This window comes from Perna viridis, chromosome 1, assembly GCF_037379345.1.
Source record: "Perna viridis isolate PV_CMFRI_1.1 ecotype Kerala chromosome 1, ASM3737934v1, whole genome shotgun sequence".
Classification (NCBI taxonomy): domain Eukaryota; kingdom Metazoa; phylum Mollusca; class Bivalvia; order Mytilida; family Mytilidae; genus Perna; species Perna viridis.
Window position 1 is genome coordinate 19,014,452 of NC_142445.1, and position 27,057 is coordinate 19,041,508.

General features: G+C 32.5%; 2 protein-coding genes across 5 annotated transcripts in view; one reads left to right on the forward strand and one right to left on the reverse strand.

The window, feature by feature from the left end:
- Nucleotides 1–256: 256 nt before the first annotated feature.
- Nucleotides 257–21,771, reverse strand: LOC148627615 (ubiquitin carboxyl-terminal hydrolase 15-like). The gene is made up of 21 exons (XM_088575912.1): nucleotides 21,632–21,771; nucleotides 20,538–20,665; nucleotides 19,997–20,103; nucleotides 18,319–18,463; nucleotides 17,309–17,454; nucleotides 16,929–16,984; nucleotides 16,200–16,383; nucleotides 14,506–14,679; nucleotides 14,001–14,159; nucleotides 13,105–13,329; nucleotides 12,072–12,155; nucleotides 10,991–11,085; nucleotides 9,219–9,290; nucleotides 8,632–8,751; nucleotides 8,170–8,282; nucleotides 6,497–6,762; nucleotides 5,854–5,969; nucleotides 5,329–5,478; nucleotides 4,389–4,492; nucleotides 3,335–3,423; nucleotides 257–2,875 (listed from the first exon to the last, which is right to left on the reverse strand). Exons 1-21 carry the CDS (start codon nucleotides 21,757–21,759, stop codon nucleotides 2,756–2,758), a joined length of 2,781 nt encoding a protein of 926 aa, XP_088432038.1. The 5' UTR covers nucleotides 21,760–21,771; the 3' UTR covers nucleotides 257–2,755.
- A 4,782-nt stretch (nucleotides 21,772–26,553) lies between these two features.
- LOC148627616 (uncharacterized) overlaps nucleotides 26,554–27,057 on the forward strand; it is a 39,648-nt gene continuing 39,144 nt past the window's right edge. For 2 of the 4 annotated variants that reach the window (XM_088575946.1, XM_088575939.1), the window contains exon 1: nucleotides 26,554–26,939. In XM_088575946.1, the coding sequence (XP_088432072.1) occupies nucleotides 26,768–26,939 (172 nt within the window). In that variant the 5' untranslated portion in view covers nucleotides 26,554–26,767. The remainder of the gene's footprint in view (nucleotides 26,940–27,057) is intronic. The other 2 variants (XM_088575925.1, XM_088575934.1) reach the window with 1 other exon arrangement.

Below are 27,057 nucleotides of genomic sequence, written 5' to 3' on the forward strand. Positions count from 1 at the left end.
AAGTTCATCTGACAGAACAGTGAATGCCTCATTCTTATGAAGCTACATGTACATATAAATCTGTAATCAATGGTACTAGTAATAGGGGAGATATAGATATTTGACAAAGATGTAAGGATGATGGAAACAGAGGGTGATTAAAACAATCAAGTACTAATTGGGTGGGAGTATAATTAGGAAAATCTATCGGCTAAAAAAATTAGATATGATATATGTGAAGACAACCCAAAATGGAGAGATACTGAACAATAAATCATAACTGTGTACAATTTTATTAGACATACTTGGTCAATAGAGTGAAAGCACTGATAAAGTAAACATACAAAGGTTCATCAACATAAACAAATAATAGTGAAAAAAAACCAAACAAAACTAACACAGTCTGTTCATAGTATAAATATTGTTAATATACTAAATGACAAGTCAATCTTCAGGGCTTTTTGTGGGTAATCATAACAGACAGACCTAATATCAATAAAGTTGTTTTTTGTTTGAATTTATGAAGCACCAAAATATTTTTTCATAGTATTAAACAACTTTTGATGTGTTTAACTGATGGTTATTATAACAAGAGCTTTAAAAAAACTTCCATTTTAATCACAGGAAAATCATTAGACATAAATGGATTAGTAACTTTTATAAACAAACCACACCAACTTCCACTAAATCAGGAACAGCGCTCTCTGTGAGTAAAGGCGTATAGTCTATTTTTGTAAAAAATTAGTTGCTATGTGTGGTTTTATTTTAAGTACCGTTATACTGCTATATGGGAAATGTAACATGCCATCAAAATTTATAACGCTGATGGAAGACAGAAAAAAAAATTGATCAAATTAGTGAAAATTAAATCAAGAGGTTACACTTATCTAATCAGAAAGGAAGATCTTAGGTCATTCATAACTACTGAAGAAAAAAAAGCAATTCATATTTTGATATTTTATAACTTACAATAATTTCAGCACAAGTCATACCTTTTTTTATTGAAGAAAACACATAATAAAAGTAGTACAAACACATCCACACTTCATAAATTATCATTCACAACTTGCTGACACACATGTATTATAAAAATATTCCCTATATGTATCATTGTATAATCCTGAACCCTATAAAGATGATAGATACAGATACATTGTATGTAACAGGGCAAAATAAATAACAGCACTAGAAAATAAATAGCAATACCAAGTACCTTAGTGTCTTACATTTTATTTCTTCTGGTATCATATAAGGCGGGGGAGTAATATAGAAAACTGAAACACAGGTAAAGTTGATTGACATTGCCAAATAAAGCTTATGCTAGAGAACTTATCGGACATCAACGAATATATAACTTGACATTTCAATATTTTTCAAAAACATGCAGATACATGTACTGAAACTTATCTAAAAGAATAATATTTAATAAACAGAATAAGCCAGAGACAAGAACAAGCCTGCAGTAAATTTCAAATAAAATTATAATTGTAAAACTTATCCCAAGCTGTGACATCATAATAGAAATAGCAGTTTGAAGATATTCATTCACAATTAATTTTACACTTACAAGCTTATGTGTAATTGGCCACTGGTTCCATAAATATTTTATTGGTGACAGTAATACAGTAAATCTTTCAACACTGAACCCATTTGGACTGTAGAAATTGATCAGAATAAAAAGCTGTTCGGTTTAGCAAGGTTCAAAACACATTAAATTGATATGAAGGGACTCCATAAATGTATGGTTTAGATAGTAACAAAAAAAAAACAAGCAAGCAAAACAAGAACCCACAATGAAGAAATTATAATGATGTTGAAAGATTATACATCCCTTGAATATTGGTAATTCAGAAATACTTGCCATCTTAAAAAATTAAAAAATAGAGCAAATTGGTAATAAAAATACACCTACAATTTGAAATTTTCAAGATTTTTTAAGCAGAAATAATACCAGTATAATTACAAATTGGCAACACCTAATTAAAACATTTCTGAATTATCAGTACTTCCGTAGATCTCTTTACACTTGATTTATAAGAAACTCTACAAGGAATTATATGCTTCAAAAAGTGGAGGGCCATCGTTCAATTGAAAATAAACACTTTCACAAATGGTTAGGGGCAACAAGAAGAGATCTCAATCTATGGTAAACCAAATCACTGAATGATGAGTCCACTTTGCATATTTGCTCGACTCATTTCTTAAAATGTTTAGCCCATCAACAGCAGTACCAGATTTTACATACATAACTTACACAGTTTAGTATTAAAATAATTGGACATTTAAGTCTCACAGTGCATACTTTAATTGATTCAAGTACTGCTCCCTACTACATAACTTGGCATTGTTATTTCTAATATTAATGAAGACACTTGTTAGTATTTAGCACTTTTGATATGATAGATTCCATTCAAATAATCAATACAAGTGGAGTTCACTTGGAAGGTACTATTCCAACAACAAAGTAACAAAAGTTTTGTATAATACACACTAACAGACACATCTGAAGTCACTTACTGAAGTTAACTTGATGAATAATGTACCATTTAAGGACAGTGATCAACTGTTATATACATCAGTTGTAAAAGGTTGTTCACACTACTGTAGACTATTACAGGGACATGCAAAATAGATCCTGTATCTATGGGCATGCTTGGATAAAACTAAAAACCCTTACAACTGCTGTTAACAGAATGAAAGATTTTTTAGTATCACATCAGCTCATTTAATGTCAATTTTGTCATAAAACTGACAATACATAAGAAACATTCTGTTGTCAATATGTTTCCATATCTTCATTACACTGGCCATTCATACTTCCCACTGTTGCACTAGGTTTAGACTGAGGTTGCAGCTGATTCTGTTTCTGATAGACCAATACATAGGCTGCCTTAGACTGAAATAAATAGGTCATCATCATAACTTTAAAATACATTTCTTTCCTCCAATTCTTCCCAGTATACTTGAAAAGTAAAAAATAATTTTTAAAACAGTTCCATATTTATGCCAATTTGCCATAAACCAAAATTTTTTTCAAAACATTTAACTAAAGTTGACTCCCATTATTAACTACAACATAAAGCTGAATATAAAGAAACAACAGCATCATGATATAGAAGTAATGTAAGAATTATTCTATTAAGTCCTAGTTCTACTAGACAGGATAAAAAGGATTCATTTCTATACAATTGTCTATTTACATTCATGTTCATGTCAAATGCAAAATTCATCTGCATATGACTTGTATATGTAGCTCATAGAAGTACAAACTGAATACTGTAGCAAATATGAATAAGTCCCTTAATCTGTTCCCTCTAGAAACCACTCAGTGGCTAACTTTAAACAGTAAACTTACCACTGCATCATCTTCAGAAGAAGAAGAAACACTAGAATCATCAAAATAATACCAATCACCATTCTCCTTGTTCTGGCCATAAGCAGTGTCTGAAAACAGATACAGTACAGGAAAATATAGAAAACGTTATCAATGCTGTTTTATAAGAAAATTATAATCGACAGCAAAAGAAAATGAAATACAGTCAAAAGCTGATTTGGTTATCACAGACACCACCATATTTCAAGTTTTATAAGCAGAAAATCATAATTTTTGAATGGTAAAAGCAACATAAAGAAAAATTTACTTATATTTATGATGAGTGTTACATTTACTGAAGTAAAGTGATAAAAACCAATCTGCTGATAAACAATTTAGTAGAACTCTAATGCCTCTCTATTGTAAAAATATTAGTGCAATAATAGGCAGCAAATCTATCAATATATAAGCATCTTTTTGAACTGATTGATTGATTGATTGATTTATTGTTGGGGTTTAACTTCTGAGCAGCAATATTTCAGCTATATTCAGACGATGAACATGAAATGGACGATAAAATGAACATGAAGTGATGATGAAATGAAAACTGGAATGGGACAAAAGGATAATGGGGTCGATAAATTTTGATTGCCACTGGAAATAGGGAGAGGTGGGTAGGGTCGGACAATTTAGCCTCCTGTGGCGGAGCCCTATGGTTCCTACTCCAGGAGAATACCACAGTAGGATTTTTTAAAATGTGCGAGGAACGTGGCATCTTTCCCAACACGGTGCACCACTATGGTTTGTGGTCAGGTTTTCCTATTATAGCCTGACAACCCCAGCAAGTAACACACCATGGGTACCCCATTCCACCACCTGGGGCACACAACCCAGCTAGGGTTCTGAGCACTATTTAGTTGCCTTTTACGACAAGCTTAGCGCTGCTGCTGGCCTATTCTTTTGAGACCCGGACCTGCACTGGGCTCTTTTTAAACTGAAGCAGTTCCACATTTTCTTTCTCATTCATGTAATAACTGTAACACGTGTGTGTTCCTAAACTATTTAATTCTATTTTTAATGGCAAAAACAAACTTACAGTGACCTCCACCTAGCCCTCCATAGTGGTTTGACACAGCAATCAGATCATAGTTAGCAAATCCATGCTTCTCATTGATAATATACTTCTTCATGTTTAAACCTCTGCAAGTATAAACACATGTACTGGTTAAATATGTAGCATAAAGAGTCCTTTAGAAACATCTATATGTATATCAAGGGAAAGCTAAGCACAGGTACCTGTGCACTTACAATTCTATAAGTGAAAAAGGTCACAACTCCTAAGGGCTGTTCCAAAACTAATTGTGTTGGGAGGCACCTCTATTAAAATTTGACGGGTGATTGTTATATAAGGGAGGCACCTCTATTAAAATTTGACGGGTGATTGTTATATAAGGGAGGCACCTCTATTAAAATTTGACAGGTGATTGTTATATAAGGGAGGCACCTCTATTAAAATTTGACGGGTGATTGTTATATAAGGGAGGCACCTCTATTAAAATTTGACAGGTGATTGTTATATAAGGGAGGCACCTCTATTAAAATTTGACGGGTGATTGTTATATAAGGGAGGCACCTCTATTAAAATTTGACGGGTGATTGTTATATAAGGGAGGCACCTCTATTAAAATTTGACAGGTGATTGTTATATAAGGGAGGCACCTCTATTAAAATTTGACAGGTGATTGTTATATAAGGGAGGCACCTCTATTAAAATTTGATAGGTGATTGTTATATAAGGTATTAACCTTAACAAAGAAAGAAAATAATAAATTAAAATTGAATGCATGGTGACCTCAAATTAAAAGTGCCTCCCCCCCCCATGCATTTATCATTTATTTCTGGAATAGCCCTAAATGGTAAAATATGAAGGTGCAGTGTAATTACTCAATATTCTATGGATCCTCTTAAAACCAAAAGTGTGACAGATTTAGTCCTCACCAAAAATTATCCCTGTCCTTTACAAAAAGAATGTTTACCTTGGAGGGAATTCTACCATCACATCTATCTTGTCCCTGAAGTATTTGTTGTAGGAGAATCTCTTCAAATGGATAATCAAAACATCTGGTAAAGACCAAAGGTCAAATTTCTTTGTTGCTTGTTGATGTATTTTACACTTGGGACAATACCTACAATTAACATGAATTGCATAACTATGCATATAGAGACTAAGTTCATACAGTGTACAAAGATTAATTTGTGGAATGGAATAGAAAGCAAAATTCATTGGCAAGTCAAAGCCTTTGTTGGTGTATAACATACTTTTAATTTTTTGTTTGCTTTTTGGAACCAAGAAAAATATTCATGACTGGAATGACAAAAATCTTTTACCAATGTCAACCCACACTCCTCTAACAGAGATGAAAATTAAGTAACAGCTGAAGAAAGGAAAACGAAAAAAAAAAGCATTAATCTTTTTAACAATGAGCGAGTTCACATATGTTAAATGAAAGATAATATTTGAAACAATTTATTCACTTAAATTCTATAGTATCTGATCTTACCACAGATCATTTTGTCCAAGCTGTTCTTCCTTAGTAAACAAATCTAAACAATCTCCAAGTTGTATAACTTGTTTCTTCTGAGCCCTATAGTTTACACTCTCATCTTGTTCAAAGTCCTATAAATAAAAAAATAAACTTTAAGGTTTACTGACTGACAAATAATACCATAGTAATAAAATTTAAACCATTGGTTCAGATATTCAGATATCCTTGATCTCTTTACAGTTAAACCTACTGAAAGTTGATCTGGTGACCACAGATATAGCACTACATTCAAATATTTGAAAAAAAAAAGCCCAAGTCTCTATTCCATAACAAAAAAAAATAAGTTGAATGGTTCTCAGATCTGTTTATGCAACTTAAATGACAATACATATTTTTGGCCATGTTTTGTGGAACTGAGCAGTAGACTTCTGAATTTCAACATTGTTGACATAGTTATAGGTACTGTACAGAGATTAACAATCCATTGATCATTATAAGCAGTCAAAATGTGTAGAACCTGTAAAGGAAATCACCTATAGATTCTTGATAATTCATTTAAAAAAAATAAAATTGTTAATGGCAGACCTCTCATTGATCAGTGAACACAAACAAAAACTTTCAGTCAACCACTTTTTCACTGTATACTGCAGACCCTTACCTCAGCGGCCTTGTCATCGTAAAACTTCTCCTGCGCCATGGTATTCCAATCTACAGCTACATATGTTCGGTTACTCAGTTTGAGAGCTTGTCCATCCTGACTAAGTTTGTTGGATATTTCTGTGCTCCCATACGAATTGACCAGAGTAAATTTGAACATGAGAGGTGCCTTTTTCTCAGTTTTTTCATGTCCGTTTATATCTCCATTGATGTCTCCATTCTGGTGAATTTCTTTAGAATCACTTGATGTGTCCATCTTTGTGTCATCTGTGAAAAAAAATCATGTACATAAGTAAGTCTGAATCATACAGAATTTATAATTTGTGGTATCTAAAATGTTTCAACTGAGTAAATAATTTCAGATGTCCTAACAGTCCTTGTCTTAAAACAACCATTGAATAATGCCAAAGACATTCACAAGATACATTTCGCCAATATGATAAAGATTATCAGAAAATGACCACTTTAAGTATTATTTCAATGTTATTTTGGGATATCTCTCAGACACATTATTTAAAATTTCATTATTATTATTGTCAAAAATTGTACTTACCAATGTTAACTACAGGAGAAACTTCCCAACATTATTGAAGTAAAACCTCCAATATTTACATGATTTAGAGGAATTATTTTTTTAAGAACAATCAGATATTATTTTACGAGAGATGACAGACCCTTTTCAGACACGTTTCCAGAAATTTTTTCCCACTGTATTTATGTGATATTGTAAAAAATAACTTGCATAGGCAGAAAAAAAATGCTGACACTTGTTTTTTCCTTTTTTGTGTTATATTGAAATATTTCTATAGTATTTAAAATGTATTTTAAAGTCAGTATTCATGTCTACTATGCATATCTTTGAAGACATCCCAAAAGACCAAGACCAGGTGGTGATGGCAGGATTTTTATTAAATCCTGACTGTGAAAAGCAAAAAAATATATACATTAAGTATTACATAATGACCATACTCTTATTTGGATACAACAGACTGAAGAAAAGTTTGTACATGTACATCTCTCATCAAAAGTTCCATCCTAATGATGCATATTGTTTTCCTTTATCATTAGTTTCAAACATTAATAAAACATTTGTCATTTGAATCATTTAAAAGTATATCAAAATTTAAGTTTTCTTTCATGTTGATTTTTTTAAGCCAAATGAATCTAATTTCCGACAGTTTTTTTTTTAAAAAAGAACTTGGAATTATTAGACATTGCCATGCCAGCAATTGAATTGCCAATCAGAAATATTCTATTGGCATATTGTATGGGTCATTTTTTGGCTTGTCTGTTAAACTTTTTTAGTTCCCTTCAAGCGCAATGATGACAAAGAATTGAATAGTTTGCAATGCAATCATGATGGCATTGATAGTTGTATAAGGAAAACTAACGAAACATCCCAAAGACGATCCAAATGTTAATAACAAAGTATGATACGGATGGAAAAAAAAAAAAAAAAAAAAAAAACAACATGATCACGATCTTGAGGCGACGTCTATTGAGAATTGGGAATTTTACAACCAACAATTTGGATTTTTAGAGCCTTTTTCTCATTGGGAATAAGGCCGAAATTCAGACCTAAGATAAGGGTTGGAAAATCACTGGAAATTAAACATAAAATAAAACCAAGAATATTGAAAGACTGATGTATACAAGTCAAACAATATTACTAACCATCATCACCATTACTTTTTTCCTCGTCATCCTCGCTATCACCATTCACTTCTTTACCATCTTTCTCCACCAACCACCATTTGTCATTTTCTGATGGCATCTTGACATATCGACTAAAAACAAAAAATTATGTAACTAAACTACTTCAAAGACATACAATATATACCACTAGAACTAAACAGATATCTCAAACACCTTCATCAAAAATCTAATACTTGAAAAAAAAATCCATGATAATTTAGCCATTGCTAAAGGAGCTGAGAACAATATCATTTTGGAAAGACTGCCTAAGACCTGTATACTAATCATTGTATGCTGGGTGGTGTATATAAATACAAAACTTAAATATTGTAATTTAAATAGTTTTACAATTATAAGTGCAGAAGCCCAAACCTTGACCTAGATTAACTAAACTACATATTCTGCTTAGTAAAGTGCTGAAGAGAAGCATGTCAAACTTACGATATTCTGTTGAGTAAAGTATTGTAGAGTACTTCGTAGGTACAGTTCTTTCTAGGAACAGGCAGGAGTAAGGGCTGACCAAACAACTGGAAAGAACCACTGTGGTAACTATTAGTAGATCTGAAATAGAATTTCAGTACTAAATATAATATTAAATAAATTAAATTATAAAGTTAAAAAGGAACTCAGAGCCAAATGTACCTCCCTCTCCCCATCCTCCCCACCCCCGACTGATGAGTTGACGAGCTAAAGTCTGATAGCTCCTGTAAAATTTGACAAATCAAAAAGGTGACCCAATATGATCAACTACATATGGTGACTAACAATCTTACAGAAAATTGAAAATCCATCAAGCGGTTTACAAGGAGTCATATCCACAAGTGTAATTGGATGACAGATGAACACACACATAAGGACACCAGTATTTCTAAGCCTGGGGACAATAAATGGATTGTAATTTAAAATAAACTTGATTATATGAAATTCAATGACTTGATTAATCAGTTCCATTATATGTTAACCATCTAAAAGGGTTATAAAAAAAAAAATTTGCTATACAATCTCTTCTAGTACAGAAAGTGACTTACTTCTTTTCCCTCATATAAACAGGTACAATTACAGTCTCTGGGTCCTCTGTGCTAGTAACTGGCACTTCATATCTGCAAATGAATACACAATAGTCTCATCAACAGTTTAAGACAGTCTGGGTGTCTAACTTCTCTTTTTTTCAAGAAAAATAGTATGAAAGAGACAATAATATTGTCTTGACTTCTCATACAAGGAATAAAAGGATGAGGCAGTGGGACATGTTAACATTCATGCAGTCGGCTTGGCTTAAAGTGATAATATGACATTGGCATATTCAAGCCTTATGAATAAACAATCAATATGTTTCACTGGTGCAAATAGGGAGATTACAGTATAAATACCTTTTATAGAACCATACAGCATAATACATCAGAATATCTTTTTTATAAATGAAAACCCAATACATCCTCTCCTTCATGAGTGCCAATGATTGGCTGTAGAATTCAAATTTATGAAATTTCATGTCTTGATTGACTATAAATAACTGTGCGAGGTTTGATTCCAAAATATCAATACAATAGAAATGTACATGTATATAAAGAGTAAAGGTTTTGTGATTGTCAGACAGACAAGACAAAAATAATGTATCCCATTATTAGGAACAGAAGTACAGTGGATTCCGCTTAATTGCATAGCCTATTTGCTAGTAAAAATTATGCAAATAACCAGGCTATTCTTATAACTGAAATTACGATTTTACCGGAAGTGTGAGTTCAGGCAAGACGACAATACTGTGGATCAACCAGAGATATCACTGTTCAACATTTCTGATCTGGTATTTAATTGTTATAGACCTTCTCATTGTATTGTTCTTTTATCAATAAATAATAATATATATTGTGTTTGTCTTGTTTATTGACTTTCTTGACGTTGTGTGTATTTATAAGTAAAACCACGTGTTTCTCATCTATAAATAGTCAAGTAATTTCCTGACCTTTCTATGAAAGAAAATCCCATATTTCATATTTCAGCCAGGATTCAGTGTAATATTCATCAATGTTTGCATTTGTGGGCTTTTGAAATGGTCTGTGTGTTTTTATTCCTCTGTTCAATCACCATTGTACACTGACAGTTGTGTATTATACGTGTCATTGACCTCGATATATTCCTATGAAGTGTGGATAGTATGGGGCACCTTAGGGTAGTTGAATTTCATTAGACATTGTACTGAATGAATGACTTTTAATTTTCGTATGATATTTATGCCTAGTAACCCAAGCTCACTTAAAACTGTTCAGCTCATTAAAGAAAATTAAATTTACATTGATAATCATTTGTAGTCGGAAGAATTTAAATAGGGACAAAAAATACCCCAAGCCGCATCATAAGGTGATGTTTGGCATGTCGTCAGAAGTCATTGTTCACCTAGGTGCTTGTTTATTTTAATGTAATTAGAAATCATTAATATTGTCTTTTATGTCCATTATGTTTTTAATCCATTATTAACACCTCCTGATTGATTTATGACCCGAAGGCTTAAAATAGAATTTGGGAAAACCTGTCTTTACCTGGATGAGGCAAAATTCTCTATGCAATAAACCGAAATGCACCTCCAAGGCCTATGCAAATAAGCGATTTTTTCCCTAACAGAATAATAGGAAATGGTTTTGTGCAGGAGAAAATTATGCTAATAATCGAAATATGCAATAAAGCGATATGCGATTAAGTGGAGTCGACTGTATAATCATATCATTTCATCAAATACAAATATGTTAAAGCTTACATCATTTAAAACCTAAATTGAATGACATATTTGAGAAGATTGACTTACATGAATATGTCATCCCTGTCTAGGATATAACTAAGGCTCTCGTCTGGACTGAACACTTTATGGAATCTATGGTTATATACATCTGTTACCACCATCTGTAATGAAAACCATTGATACTCTTTACCCAGTTACTACAAGTATGGAGTTTTCAATAAATAACTGGCACCTAACCAAATGGTAATATATTGTTTAAATTGTCAAGTCTCATAATTCTTCAACTTTGTTCAGCAAATATCTGACATGACGTTAATACATGTATATGCTCCTGACTATACTCGACGTCACATACAACACATTTTCGAATTGAAGCTCTACTTTTTAAACCGTCGGGACTTACCGCTAGAGTTGTCTCTCTTTTATTTAATGCGAAGATAGTTCGCATATATGCATGACGTGTTAGTAACAACGAGTCGCTTATTAGCTTAAATCATGCGTAACAAATCCTTACGGGAAAATCCCATACTAATATCCGCCATGTTGGTTTCTACGGGACGATTTGTTTACAAACGAAGTTCTTAAGTTCCCATCGAACTCCGGTGACAATCGTCTGCTTGATCAACTTCTCGGTATTGCACGTTGTTTGCGTAAAATAAATCAGAGATATCCAAAATAACGCCGAAATGCATTCTGGGTTCTTCGGTTTTTGGACAAACCATTTAAACGTAAACAACATCTCCTAGCAACCTGATCACTGTAAACATGGCCGACTTTTTACAATGTAAATATTGGCAGAGAATTAAATCTGACCGGAATTTAACGATTCAATGTTTAGGGAGAAGCCGTTTGGCTAAACGAATGAGCAAGTCATTTAAGACAACTTAAATGACGGTAGGTGTCAATTAAGTCGTAGAAAATATTTTTATTCAAATTTTAACAGTATCTTATCTATGTGACGCCGAGTATAAGAGTTTTCAAAATCTTTACAGCATCTTGTCAGGACTAAAATCCAATTTTTTTTTCAGAAAAAAGACAGTAGTATAAGTATTTAGTTCAATGTTTATGCCATAACCAATGAACAATTCTGTATAAAATTTTTGATGGTGACAAGTTAACCATGTGCTTACACCTTAAGTACACCTACCCTGCTGGGATCCACTTTTACTTTCTCTGACAATATTTTGCACATATCTGTTACACCTCCCAACTTTGGCACTATCAATTTGAACTAAAGAGAGAAAGTATTTGTAAAAATATTGAAAAAGCCTCTTCAGACAATTGTTGTAACTTCATTATATCTTTCTTTACTTACTTATATAATAGAACATGTAGCCTGAAGCATATTAATATTTTCAACATTCTCTATAACTTAGCATAAACAAGGTATAAAAAATATTCAACTATTTTTCAATGGCTTAAAACTTACTAGTCGTGTAATTACTCCTTTTAAATATTTAATCAGAAATACTGTGAGCAAGCTATATTATTATATTATTTATTATAAATAAATATATAACCTGTAAGTGCAATAACTTCCTTTTGGAATCCTCGGACAGGAGCTATATTTCTTCATGCAAACCTACAAGCAGTGTACCAACCTTCCCATCAAGTTTCATAAAATTCCCTGGAGCAGTTGAGGAGGAGTTGCACTAACAAGATTTCAACATTTAAAACTCTTAAGTTGGATTATCTCCTTTTTGAATCCTCTAACAGTAAATACACTCCTTCATGCACATCTACATATGATGCCCAACTTCATCAAAATCCACTGAGCTGTTTATGACAATTTGCGCCAACAGTATTTTAACATAAAAACCCTCAAGTTGGATTATAACCCTTTGGTGTCCTCTGACAGCTACTATATTCCTTAATGCCCATCTACATATGATACCAAAACTTTCTTTAAAATTTAATCAGTCACTTGAGGGGTTGTGAAGGAGTTGCACTGAAAAGAAATGTGGACAGATGGATGGACAGACAGAGAGTCAGTCACAAGGGTTGATTCCTATATATCACCTAAACAAGGGGTAAAATGAACTAATGTTAAATCACTTTAACCCTAAATAACAAGAAAGCAACAAGAATTGGGAACATTGCAACAAACTACAAAGGATTAAAAACAAAACTATACTGTCTTGATTCTTAAGATTAAATATCGTTTATAATTTTAATGTTACCTGGACTGGTTTCTTTTCAGGACTAAGAGGAACCCAGAATATTTCCAACTGTCGTTCCTTCTTTACAGGGAGGGGTAAAGAGAGATAACAGAAAGGATCAAATGTCACGGATATTTTATCACACTCAGGACAATGAACAGTTGATTTTAATAGTCCATGGAAAGTATCTACTATCAGAGAATCATTCCTTTTTCTGTAGTTATCCCAGGATTCCTTGGCTACAACCTGCAAAATAAATTTAGTTTTCCACGTTGTTTTATTCAATTATGATTTCTTTCAAGTCTGCAAAGGAACTCTGTTATATGTCATTCATATGTATTTCATTCTTTCATTTCGTGTATAAATTCTCTTATATATTCAACCAATACACATTTTTTTTTCTCTTATTCACACTAAAATTACAAAGAGAATTTAGAGAATAAACTAGAAAAACTGTGTCTAATGCCCACAAGATTGATACTCTCACCTCCATGTCAGTGAATGATAAAGTCCATGTTTTGCTATGTGATGCCTCAAAAATCATTCAGATCAAAATATAAAATAAGAGGTGCACACCTTCATTATTTTTCCCTTCAATGTAACAAAAGAATGGATAGAAAGATAAACACCCCTACTTAATAAGGGGATATATTGTCAAGGGATTGTGCATGTCTTAAGAAAAGAGATAAACAACATCACAATGGCTTCCCTAAAATGGGACACCAACAGAAGAAAGAGAGTAGTTTATCAAAACAAATATGAAAATAAAGAGAGGAGAATGATCTAAGAGAGACGGACATGTTATGGTCAGAAGTAGAGGTAATGGAAAAGGTGCAAGATTGAAAGTGAAAGAGAGAGAGCTGGTGTTGGCCAAATGTACACTATGGCATGAAAAGTCATTATTTGAGTGTGTATACCTCATCAGGTCTATCATCAGCATCTTTTTGTTCAATATATGGTTTTTTTTGTATTCTATTCAGATCTTCATGTAAACCATCTAACAAGAAAGCCAGTAATTCCTGAGAGTCTTGTTGTTGGTAACCAGAGAACTGAGGTGCAAATCTTCCAACTGCCACCTACAATTACATGATATTTTATATAACAATGCCTTGATAGGGGTATAGAAAGAAAACAATACATTCCCAAGTACATTAAAAGCTTTTTTTGTCCACAGTCAATGTTTGAATAACCAAGTATTGTTTGTCATACAATTGTACCTTGAGAGCTGCATCTTAAAATGATACCATGATCAAATATTTACTAAAAGTACTTGACTACATGAAAAGACATCACAAGTTATATAAATGTACTGTTTATCACATTGCTTGATAAAATTGCATACAATACAATGCAGGAAATACCACACTTCGTAACAAATAAATTCAGAAAAGAGTTTACTATCTATAAACATTTAAAAGTTACCTTAAAATTTCTTGGCACCGTATGACTATACCTCCCAGACCACATAGTTTTGATGAGTTCAGCATATGACTTTGCTATTTCTCCTCCCATTCCAAGAGGATTGCTCTCATTCACCTCATTGATCCATCTATCACTCAACAGATACTCTGTCAGTTTAGGAACATTACTCATACACTACAAAACACACAGTAATTCTTTTTTTAAATGATTGCCAACACATATGAAACAGAAATAGGGGCTATAGCACTGTCAAGACCAATTCTAAATAATCTAAGACATCAACATTAATAAACACCAATAAACCTCAGTGATAAAACTTAATACAAGATATATGACCATAGAACAAAAATGCCTCAAAGCACCCCTATAGAAAGTGGATGTGAGACTAAGACACAAATGGCATATTTTGAAAATTTTTACATGTATCAAGCATCATTTGGATGTTAAGCTGCAAACCAAATTTCTTATCATTCCTTTGAAGAGAAGACTTAGTAAAGGTAGCTGCAAAACAAGATGTTGAATGCTACATTGAGTTAAAAATACCCCAACTCAAACATTTTTGTCAAATTAGGAAAGGGAAAACACAGTACAATTCATATGCAAAAGCAATATACAAAATATCTAAACAATTACCCCAATGGAATCTGAGAAAGTGTATTGCAAGGCAAATTGCAATACAGCCCAACTCAATGAATGAAAATAAATGTCATGGAATTTGAGAGCTAGAAATGCTGTCTTCTACTTCAAAATGTGTATTGCTTACAGTAGAAAAACCTATATTCCTGGGCGTTACATGGGATGAAGTAACTTTTTGTCATTTTGTCAATTGGAGACAACTGAAGTTAAGTGATTATACTTCATTCTTATCATATCCAAACAAATCATGAGTCAGGTTTACTGAAACGTTTTAACATTTTTTGGTCCAAAATTTGATTTCATTTAAAATCCATGCTGATGCTTTTAACCTTTAAATCAAGTCTTTAAGTCTGGAAAGCATGTACTTGAACACAAAACATGTATATAAGGTAAAATTTCAAAAGTAGGTCAAAAATTTCAGTGATAAACTAATACATGTACTTCCTGCTTCCTAATAAACTATCACCACATAGATTATAATGTACTGGTAAAACATGTACATGTACAGGAAACGCCTACTATCAAATGTCATCAGAAATATATATTGTTATACATGTACATGAAGCTTTGTTCATTAAAATTCATCACATTATCAGTATATTATTTCTGCAGTATTTTTTCTTTTTTTTATTGCATTGGAATTTTTGTCATTTAAATTCTGTATGTTTCCTTATCATTGAGATTCAGTTTTACTTTCAATTCAGACAAGCATTCCATTTACACACTTACAAAGGTCGTGGCCTAATGGGGGGTGTTGGGTGTTAATTATATTCGTTGAGACATGTGTTGTGTCTAATTTATTCAGGGTCTTATATGTGCTAGTTATACCCCCCCCCACTTTGTTGTACAAAGTTAATATCATACAGCAACCAAAATCACTTACAACATATGTTACATTTATATAAAGCTATATTCATGTATTACATTTGAAATCAACCCATCTATTGGAAATTGTGATATTTACAACAAATTTGGACACTGTATTGATAGACGGATTGGCAAAGTGACTCTAAAATACCATCTATTCTTTGATTGGGGTATATTTATCTCACTATTACCTGTATAGCTGCATTCATAAAGCAAGTGTTTCCCAGGTTAGATAGTCCACACAGACCAGGGGCCACACTGCCACTCCTTCCCTGATCATAATAGTTATAACTATTGTAACTATTATATCCAGAATCACAGCCACTAGAGCTGGACCTTGTAGAAGTGTATGACCCACTGCTGTAACTATTGGTACTGAAAGAACAAAAACAAATACTAAAACTTTGTAATAATTCCTTAATAATTTAAAAATTGGAGCTTATAATAAGAAAGATGGAAAATCCTGTACCACAGCTTACATAGTGACTAATGCAAATTTTCATAAAGAATAACTTGAACAGTACAAAATCTCAACAACAAAAAAAAGAATGACCACTTTTATGTATGTTAACTATCACAAGGACTTACACAAATAATAAACAAACAATGTCTATAATATCATAGCAGTAGACAAAGATTCAAGAATGCAAATTCAAAGCTGGCAAACACAGCTAAACAGTACATGTCAATTTAGTAATCCAGATTCTGGTTGTAACATTAATCAACTAGAAATCATGAATTCTTGCTGGTTACATGATCCAAACAGTATAACTTAGTACATTTCATTTTGACAAAACACTTAATTTACAATACATTATAGGTATCACTTTCTCATTTTCTTCTGTTTTAGTTTTTCTTTGTAAATATAATATAAAACATACATATCTCTAAACATAAACAGTAAAGAGCTGGTTATTTACCTCTTAGCTTGTCTTGGCCAAGTGTCATCTTCATTTTTTTGCTCAATGACTATTACCTTGAAGTAAAAGAAATGTCAAATTAATTAAAATTCATATTTTACTATAAACAGTAATGCAAGATTTTTTAATTTGGTTTATAGCAAGGGTAACAAAAACCACTTTCAAGTATCAATGAAATAGGAAAAAAATATGTGTATGCCCTTTAAACAATAATATGAAAAAGAATGTGCATCTAGTAAAAATAGTCTAGTTAAAGGCATCCTAAAATTATCCTTCATAAATCTCAAAACCAAAATATTTATTTTAGTACAGCCTAGATTCTTGATTTTCCATAATATTTTGATTTAATAAAAAAAAACCTGCAGTAACAACATCCTCACCTGTCCAGAGTACAAAGCAGCATCTTGTAAGGTGTTCTCCTTCTTACTTAGGTGTTCATATGTGTTACTCATATACTTATACCACAGCCTTACTTCTTTATCATCTGATATTTCAAATGTACTCCTCATCTCTTTCTCAAGATCCTCTTAAAACACAATATAAAATTCAAGTTTTGTTTCGCCTTCAAAACAAATCTCCCCATTCAAAAGTTCAAAGAGGCATAACTCCCACTAAATTCAAAAGATCGTAAATTCCTGGTAATATGCACAATTGCACATCATGACCTAACTACCTACAAAGTTTCATGAAATTAATGCAGTATATTTGGAAGAGTTGTGCTAACAAAAGTGTGATGGACAGACAAACAGATGAACAAGCCAAAAACAATATGTCTCCACACCAAAGTAGGGGAGGTATAATTACCTTTGCCCATTTACAGGAATAGGCCAAAATAATTGAAACTTTTGGTCATTCTGAAGGGAAAAAAATCCTTCCAATTCATGTATTTAGTATTGATTACTTTTTCATAAATGATTTATCTTCAGCACATTCTTTGAAGAACCTGCTATATAGATATCACAGTGGATAAAGGGGTAATTTTGACACAGAAGTCAACCCATAGCCTAAGGAAGTGATAAAAATCTCAAAGTGATTTTAAATTTAGGCATGGAGATTAGAGAACTTAAATAATCTACCAGTCTTAATGTTCCTCTTTTCTGATTACTAGTGATAAAATTACAGATAAATGTATTGCTTCCAAATTTAATTGTAATAGTAATCCTTGTTCACTTGAGGAAAGAATTGTTGCTTGGAAACATGGATAGGTCATAATTACACTATTCATTTTTTATCACACGACTGATTTCTTCCACTTTTCGAAAAAAGTCTTGACAGGAAAATGTCACTAAGGCAGATTCACAATACTGATTTTTGTTTTAGTTTTCCACCAAAAGTCTAGAGATCATTATATCTGTTAAGAATTAGAGAACAGAATTTCTTAAAACCTTACCAATGGTGTCAGCTCTGCTCATTGTTTTTGATATAAGCTTCTCCAAATTAGAGTTTTCACACATCTTGATTTCCAACATATACACTTCTACTTTACAATGTTTGACAAACATTCCCTGCTCTATAACCTTCCTACCAATAGGCTCCTGTTGGAAAAAGAGAATAAACATGTATGTATGATAATAAAAAATTGTTTTCTTAGACAAAGAAAAAAAAAATGTTAGCAAGGACTTTAAAAAAATTATATAACTATTTACTGATTGATCTTAAAGCTGAGTCTAAAGGACATACGTAGCATAACAGGGACTTTATGAGTAGGTTTTTTTCCATCAAGGGCAATAACTGATGATAACCCAGAGAAAAATCCATGTACTGCAGTACATTACAGAAAATTGCTATATCATAGAATGGAAGCCCAGGTAATGTATAATTGTAACAACTTCAATAGAAATGTCTGCTATTAGTCCAGTGTTTGATCTTAGAAGTATACCAATACATTTAATAATGTCAGTTATATTCTGAAGTTTACAATTCTACATGTAATTCATTTTTACCAGGGCTCAAGCTACTTAACAAAAACAGGGAGAAATGACTTCTCCTTCAGAGAGACACTAGGGAGAAGTGGGGATGAACAGGGAGAAGTTAACATGATCGTGTATCATTAACTAATGCTTTCTAAAATTATATTTGTTTATGTTACTTACATACACACAATATAAGCAAGAATTTTCAAATATTCATTTTCTTTTATTGAGATAAATGTTACTTTTTCTTTAAGCTACATATGTAAGTAACTAAATATTTTGGGCAAAATGGAATCTGCCTGCTGACTGAATGATTGACTGTATCATATATTCATGAAATTGAATTTCTAATCTATACCTCTACCCCTTACTAAATTTATTACAGGGAAATTAATATATGATTGAGCAGAGCAAAGCTTCTTGCATTGCACTGTCCTTTTGTCTTTTTAGCAGCACTGGAATAGAAAATCTCAGTTGAAATTTTCCTTTTGTTCTGTTTTTTTCTTCCTGATCCCACTTTATCCATAATGATTTCTTGTTCAAAATATCCAGTCTCTTGATACAAGTTGATCAAATTTAACTTAAGTCCAAAGAACCCGCACAACAAATCTGCACGCTTCGTAACGAAATGTGAACGGTAAATCATGAATTACCCTAAGCTGAAGTGAAGAAAGTTCATTCCGTATCCTTACTTAAACATTTGAAACAATAACCTGATTAAAATACTTGCTTGTAACCGATAATTCGATAGATTTTGAAAATTTTCACAATTTATTTTCTCGATTGGGCGCCATTTAAAAAAAAAAATTATTGGAAGAGAGACAACTCTGGTCAAAATACTCCTAAAAGATGGAGTACAGTCCCGATCATGGGCATTGTCTGAAAATGAGAGGGCGACTTTACTTTTCTTTTTGTGTTGTCTGAAGACGAAGTCAGCAACTCCAGGACGACTATTTCGCCCGAATCACCCAGTAGCAAGAGCCCTGTTTACTATAGTTGAGAAATTAGAGGTAATGAACTTTTTGGTACAAAAAAACTTGGTTTCCTAAAAATATACTGACTTCTAAAGAATATTTGTGTTGGTATTTATCAGGTGGTTACATATATAGAGTAAAATTAAATCTTTAAAAAATCAACTTTTGTTTCACAATTTACCTGTCCTTCTGTTAGCCCATACCAAGACACGACTTTTGCCCATCCTTCATCTGGCATCAACTGGTAATCTAATTCATCAATCAAATGCTCTTTCAACTTGCCATTTTCTGGGAAAATAAAATAAATAAAAATAAATTTAAAAAGTTTACCATAAAGGATACAAAAAGAAAAACAAGCATATACATGTACATGCAAATTGTAGATACTGATACACATACAATTATATATGTTCATGTTAAACACACAATATAACATGGTCTTAAGACATTGATTATATTAATTCAAATTACAAATATTTTAAGGACTCTAGTCTATAACTCTTTTTTCCTACTGTGATCCTGCACAGGGGAAGTTACATTTGTTAGAACTGCAGGTTGACATCAATAGTGGTAAAATTATTGGTAATTACCACACAAAACTTTCCTGTGGAAAGCAGAAAATATCCAAACTTCTTGTAAGACAATTAAAGCAAGGTTTAGTCTTTTTACATAACATTTGATATCAAGACATCAAGACTGAAATATATCAAATTGATAAGTACCATCAAATAATTGTGAGTTGTCAACTGGACCAGGATTTGCTTCAGCAAGACCTGCATTTGATTTATCCCAGTCTTCATATCCAACATACTTTTTCCATTGCTTGAACCACTTGGCATCAACCAAAAACCTGTAAGAATGAATATATAAAACATTAAAACAAATAATGTTAGTTCAATATAGTTATCAAATTAAATATTTATTTTATTTCTTAAGCCAGAATCTTGCTTGTCATTTCTTATGTGTTAATCCATAAAAAAAACAATGGTTTATTTGTTTAATAAAACAGAATTATTTAGAGGATGTACAATGTACTTTCAATCTATAATCCAGCATGCCCATTCATGTACTGCAGCAAGTTTTTCATGTACAATAAAAATCATGTTTATTAAATTTCTCAAGTCGAAACCTTCATGAATGTACAATAACAATTATTTTTTATTGCAATCTTCGAATTTCTGGTTTCCCATTCCATTTATTATCAAAATATGTAAGTATTTGAGAATTAGATTTGTTTATATCAAAGTGAAAGTAAAATATTAGTCCTATCAAATTATAACATATAAATCAATCATATGTACCCTTAAAAAATTCTGTGCCCCAAAATTTAAAGGTCAATGGCGCATGAACCCCCCCTAGTACAAAACCTAGTGGGTATGCTGTAATTCATTAAATCACATGTTTTTTTACTGATGTAATATCAACACTATGCATTAACTACTTAACTAAATTATTTTTAATAACCAGAATCAACAGGTCAATACTTTTACTTTCTTCAAATGCCTTCAAAGAATGTTAATTCAAAGCAAAATATATTTCAAAAAGAGTTACAACTCCACAACTTTTTGGAAACTGCAGAAATAAAAACTCCATATACCATCCATTTTACAGTCATACTTATTGACCCATTACATGATGATTATCTTTGACACTAATTAAAGTTGACTAAAAACATAAAGTATATTTTTAAGAAGTCTTTGAGACTTTGTGATGAACTGCGAAAGCGAAAGTAACCACAAAAAAATGTTGCACAATAACCGATGAACAGCAGTTGAAAATAGCAACAATTAAGATCAAATATTGAACTATGACAAACCATTTGTCATCCTTCTTTAATGTTTTCTTCAGTAGCTCTTTTAGTTCATTTTTCTGCGTTTCCAAAGGTGCTGTGTCCGTCAAAATCGCGGTCTGAGCATCGACGTCCGTTACCCCACCTTCGGCCATTTTAGAAATGACAGAAATACTTACAATTCAGTCTAAGTAACACAAGTTTTGATTGGTTCGAGTATAGTCATCGTTACAGCATTCGGTCATTTCCGTTGACTATCGGTAATTTGCAACTTTAAAAGATGTACTTTAAAAAAAAACGTATTCTGCTTACATTCTTCCTATTGCAATATTTCAGGTACTGTTATGAAATATAAAAAAGATAAATACGGGTATAATTCTGATATGAATGGATCTAACAGCTATGTTAAACAAAAAAAAATACAAAAAACAAAACAAAAAAACAAAAAAAAAAGAAGAAAGAAAAAGGAAAAGAAAGAAAGAATGCACAAAAAAATTAATTGAACTATGTAACGAATGTATGAATATATTATTTTAAATTAACTGCATTTTGCTATCTAAAATGAAAGGTGAACTTGTCAGTATTTGTTGTTGGTGTAATTTCGAATAACATGCTATAAGAAATAGCCTATGGTCTAGGCGTTGAGATCTAATTGTTGATGAAGTCATAAGTAGCCACAGGTATACATTGTGCATGCAATTGTATGGAACGCCTTAACTGTCTGATGAGATACACATTTGTTTACGTGTTCTCAACTTTATATTACTTGCACAAATTCGACTCTACAAGTTATTGCTTGACTACATTTATTTTCTACATTAATAAACCGCCAAAACTAATTTTCAAGAAAGAATTTTCAAAAAAAAAATTTAAATATTACCCCTACCCCTAGAAAACTGGTCCCAGTATCAAACATAATTCTCATTCACAGCATACCGACACTGTGAAACTCATATTTTAGGCATTCATAATTAAGATAATGATTTACTCAACATATCTGATCAATTCAGGCGTTTGAATTTCTTTATGAATTTTCCTTTTTTATGAAAAAAGAAAAGATTTTGGTTCATGTTGAGGTATTTTTTCATGGGTAGGGGTGGTAATTTTTGCACCAACTTTACTTGGAAAAGTTCAAATATTAGTTACCTGGCCGAGTTGAAAGCTTAGACACTATACAAATCTATTGTATCACACAAAAGCTTGTTTAAACTACGGTATTCTGAAAAAAGATAATAAGGGGTGATATAGAAGAAATTCTGAAATTCTGTAAATTCTACTTTTTACGATTTTATAGTAATTGTATCCCTATAAAAAATCACACGCTTGAATTGTTCAGATATTTTGGGCAAATAATTATCTTTTAAATTATGAATGCCTAAAATATGAGTTTCACAGTGTCGGTATGCTGTGAATGAGAATTATGCTTGATACTGAGACCAGTTTTTTTCGGGGAAGGGGTTGAATTTTAAAACATTTAAAAAATTTTTTCTTGAAAATCAGTTAATGGTGGTTTATTAATTCAGGAAATTTAATTTCTATCGAATGATTCAAAATTTGAGACTTTTTAGTCGAGTAATATCTTGTAGAGTCGAAGTTATGCGACTTTTTAGGGGAATATTGAAATTCCCATTTTTGCACTTTTTATTTTTATTATTATTTTTTGTTTTGTTTTGGTTTTATAAATTCTGACTACGAAAATCGCCACAAGTCATCAACAGAGTCGCAGGTGTATCAATTGCGATAATATTGAACGTAGATAACAAATAAGCTATTTTTTTACTATAGAATAAACACTCTAGGGTGACTGGATAGACTACCCAAGTATATTTCGTTCAGCATTTTTCTAATCGGCGTTGTGACGTCTATTTTGCCTTTTACGTACTGATTTGAAGTTTACACCGGATCGAAAAGTCCCGGGGTCACACGTCATCATGAAATCTTTGTCCACATCACGTAAAGAAGTAACCACATCACGTAAAGAAGAAATCACTGCACGTAAAGAAGAAATCACTGCACGCAAAGAAAAGAAAATGCACATAAAGTATTTAGAGATCGACATAACGTAAAGATGAAACGACCTCACGTTATAAGAAAACCACTGCACGTAAAGATAAATCCCCATAATATAAATTTATGTTGACATAACGTAATCATAAAACGATAGAACGTAAAGACAAAATTACAGAACGTAAAGACAAAACGACATAATGTAAAGATGTTCCTACATAACGTAAATACAAAATGACCACATGTAATTATAAAACCACAGCAAGTAATATAAAGTTGAGAACACGTAAACAAAAGTGTATCTCATCAGACAGTTTAGGCGTTCCATACAATTGTACAAGTAATTTTACGTAAATGACAATTCATTGACCTGTTAACTAAATAATAAGAAATAACATTGAGATTAGTGGTTTCTCACCCTCATGTTAGGATGCTTATGAATCAAGGAGTAAATAAACTTCAACAAATAAGAAGTACAGGTATACGATAAGGGTTAGTGTAAAAAGACAAAAGCCAAATTTTACCAACTGCTAGCGCTGAAACAAATACTAAGCTTTTGTGAGTGTAAATTTAAGCATTTAATGTGCCGTCTGCGTGCATTAGGCATACGCACCCGTCTTACTGTCAAGAGAGAGAAATGAACTTGAGCATTCAAGTACAGGGCCGGATACAGACACTTTGCAAAGGACGGTAACAGCCGGGGTTCCTCAGAAAAAGAGGAGGGTGCTAGGACATCATTTGCCATTTTTGTCAAGTTTAGTGAAAATGACAAATTTTCTAATAAAAAGGGGTGCCAACCCCTGCACCCCTTCTGGACCCACCGCTGCAATTGATCGTGAATGGAGCACGTTAAGAATTGTGAGCCAGTAATTAAGCGCTTTTCGGTTAAATGTTGTTATTTTTCAACATTTAAACCATCCTCAATTAAAGCAACATTTACAAACAAAGCAAAGATGTCAGTCAAAATGATCACCATTTACAAAGGGTATGAAGTCATTCTCATTGATTTTGATAACCGTTTGTAAGAAAATGCAAAAGGCAACACTTCGCCATATGCATTTTATCGTGGAAGTTAATATATTTCATTGAAATATCTACAATTTTGCAAGCAAATAAAGATTAACAATCTATTTCTTATTGAGGAATAACATTTAAGATGTTGTATCTAATTTCATTTTTGTTTCTATTTTGATAAACTGTATAAAAATGACCGAATTATACTATTATGATCGTGAAGAAGACGGTTAAGAACTTTTTAAAATCGTGAACCATTTACTTAATTTAGTACAACTACAAAAGATATATATTGAGTTAAAACGTAGTTTATTGTCATTACAACAGCGGCGAAACCAAACAATTGTTCAACCGTTGCTTTACCTTTTCGCCAATAAGAATTTCTTTTGCCTGAAAACAATCTTACGTTCGGTCCACAAAATCTTGTCAAATACCTATGTGCAAAAAATTCTGTTGCACCAAATATAACAAATCGATTTTCATTTTGTCGAAAAACCCGTTTGAGAACAAATAATTTTAGAATCAGCAAGAAAGTGCTAAAGTATCCCATCCAATATATATATTTTTCCAATTTGTAGCTCATTTAAAAATGCCAACACTTATCGTTTCATAAACTATGAGCGCAAATGGCATATACGCAATGCACTTGCCTAAAAGTTGACGTGTCAACCAACGGCAGTTTGCACATTGCCTCAAATAAAGGCTATCAAGATGTTTGAGAATATCATTTGATAAATAAACGATGGGGACATCGCATTATCATTGTGTAAATTTAATTCCCCGTTAGTTTGCAAGATATCAACTTAAAACGATAAATCATGAGAGTCCGAACTTTTCACACTTATGTATGAGCTCATCCTTATAGCACCAGGGGTAATGTAAAGTTACCACCCCAGGGCCATAGCCAGGTTTTCTGAATGGGGGTACGGTGCGAACTAATCACTGATAAACAATTTTACTTGGTTATCTGGTATGATTTCTCTTTGATTACAGGCTAAGATGTACATCAAAGTTTTTTTTTCAAAAGGGGGGGGGTGTGCAATCGCACCCGTCGCACCCCCTTCTGGCTACGGCCTTGTACCCTCTATTTAACTAGTGAGTTTTATTACTACACAACCTGTTCGTTGTATGCCATGGTGTATATATCTTTAGAAATTTATTTATTATACTTTACAGAAGCCCAGTTTTGTCAGTAAGAGTTAAAATAAGAAGCTTTATGAGAGTTACAATCCATGGTCTTATAAATTCAAGGTTAACTATTTTGTATGTCCTACACTCTATACGTTGACGTATTTTCAAATAGTTAGAGTGGGGAAACGCACTCGAACCCACGTGTGGTCTGGGAGTAGGCCAGAGCGTCAATTAACAGAGCAGCGTGACAGCCGCTAGTAGGATATACTCTGAATTAGTTCTTCGATCAGGTATTCCAAAGGCTGGGCTTTGCTACCTCCATCTACTGCCTGACATATTAACGGAATCCCCTTAAGGTGAGGTCGTGCAATATCCATAAGGATAGTCAAGACGGTGAAAAAGCACAACAAGTTGTAGGTCTTACATCAAAATTCATGATTGTCATCTGAAAATATGAGATATGCGATTTTCTTTTTAAACTTTTAAGTACATTGTAATGAAATAGTTTACTAAAAATGATGTATTTATTTTGCCTTCGTGTGTGTGTGCTTTTCGCTTCTGTGGTTGTGCATAAGGGAAAAAGCTGAAACAGGGTTTTGAATGAAATGTGTAAAAGAGTATCTCTGTAACTAGTTGTAACCATACCTATTATAGAGGTTACAAATGTTGATCAATATATTGGATTTTGCAGACATTTCTTGTGCCATATATTAAAATGTGTAAAACAAAATTGGTAGTATAAGATTTTATTCGATAACATTAGCACCTGAGTCAAGAAGTATTTAAGTATGCAGAGTAAAATCCTTTTTTTATTTTTTTGCGGCCTTTGGGTATGAGTTTTCCCCGCGAAACGCTAAACTGTGGATTGGGTAATATCCGAGAGACTCGAAATCGTAACCCAGTCGACCAATCAGATTCGCGCATCGCAGGTACGACTATCTCGGAGAAAGTTATGATGGTCCAGTGGCAGGAATATTTCTAATCTAAGGTTTACTATTAACAAGTCAGGAAATGTCAAATATATGGGAAAAGATTGGAGACATCGTTGAATCTGTAGTTACTTTAGATTCTTCCTCAGACAATGTCTCCCCAAAAAGGGTTGCTGAAGCTGAAGATACATTGTCAATGCAACCACCAGGGACATCGGTCAGATTTGCTGACAACTTTTCGTGGACACGCAGTGGTAAATTTTGCATATTTTTAAGATTATGTGAAAATCTTGGAATGATAAATCCATGTTTCTAAAGGCTTGAACCTTGCATTGTGATAAAGTTCAGCTTAAACTGTTTTGGACTATTGAA

What these genes read in the sequence shown, in the direction of transcription:
- LOC148627615 (XM_088575912.1), bottom strand. Translation starts at nt 21,759, where the DNA reads ATGGCCGAAGGTGGGGTAACGGACGTCGATGCTCAGACCGCGATTTTG. An exon ending in CTGATGATAGACCTGATGAG is followed by an intron (nt 13,330 to 14,000) that starts GTATACACACTC and finishes TTTATTTTGCAG; the next exon opens with GTTGTAGCCAAGGAATCCTG. An exon ending in ACGATGACAAGGCCGCTGAG is followed by an intron (nt 5,970 to 6,496) that starts GTAAGGGTCTGC and finishes TTTTATTTATAG; the next exon opens with GACTTTGAACAAGATGAGAG.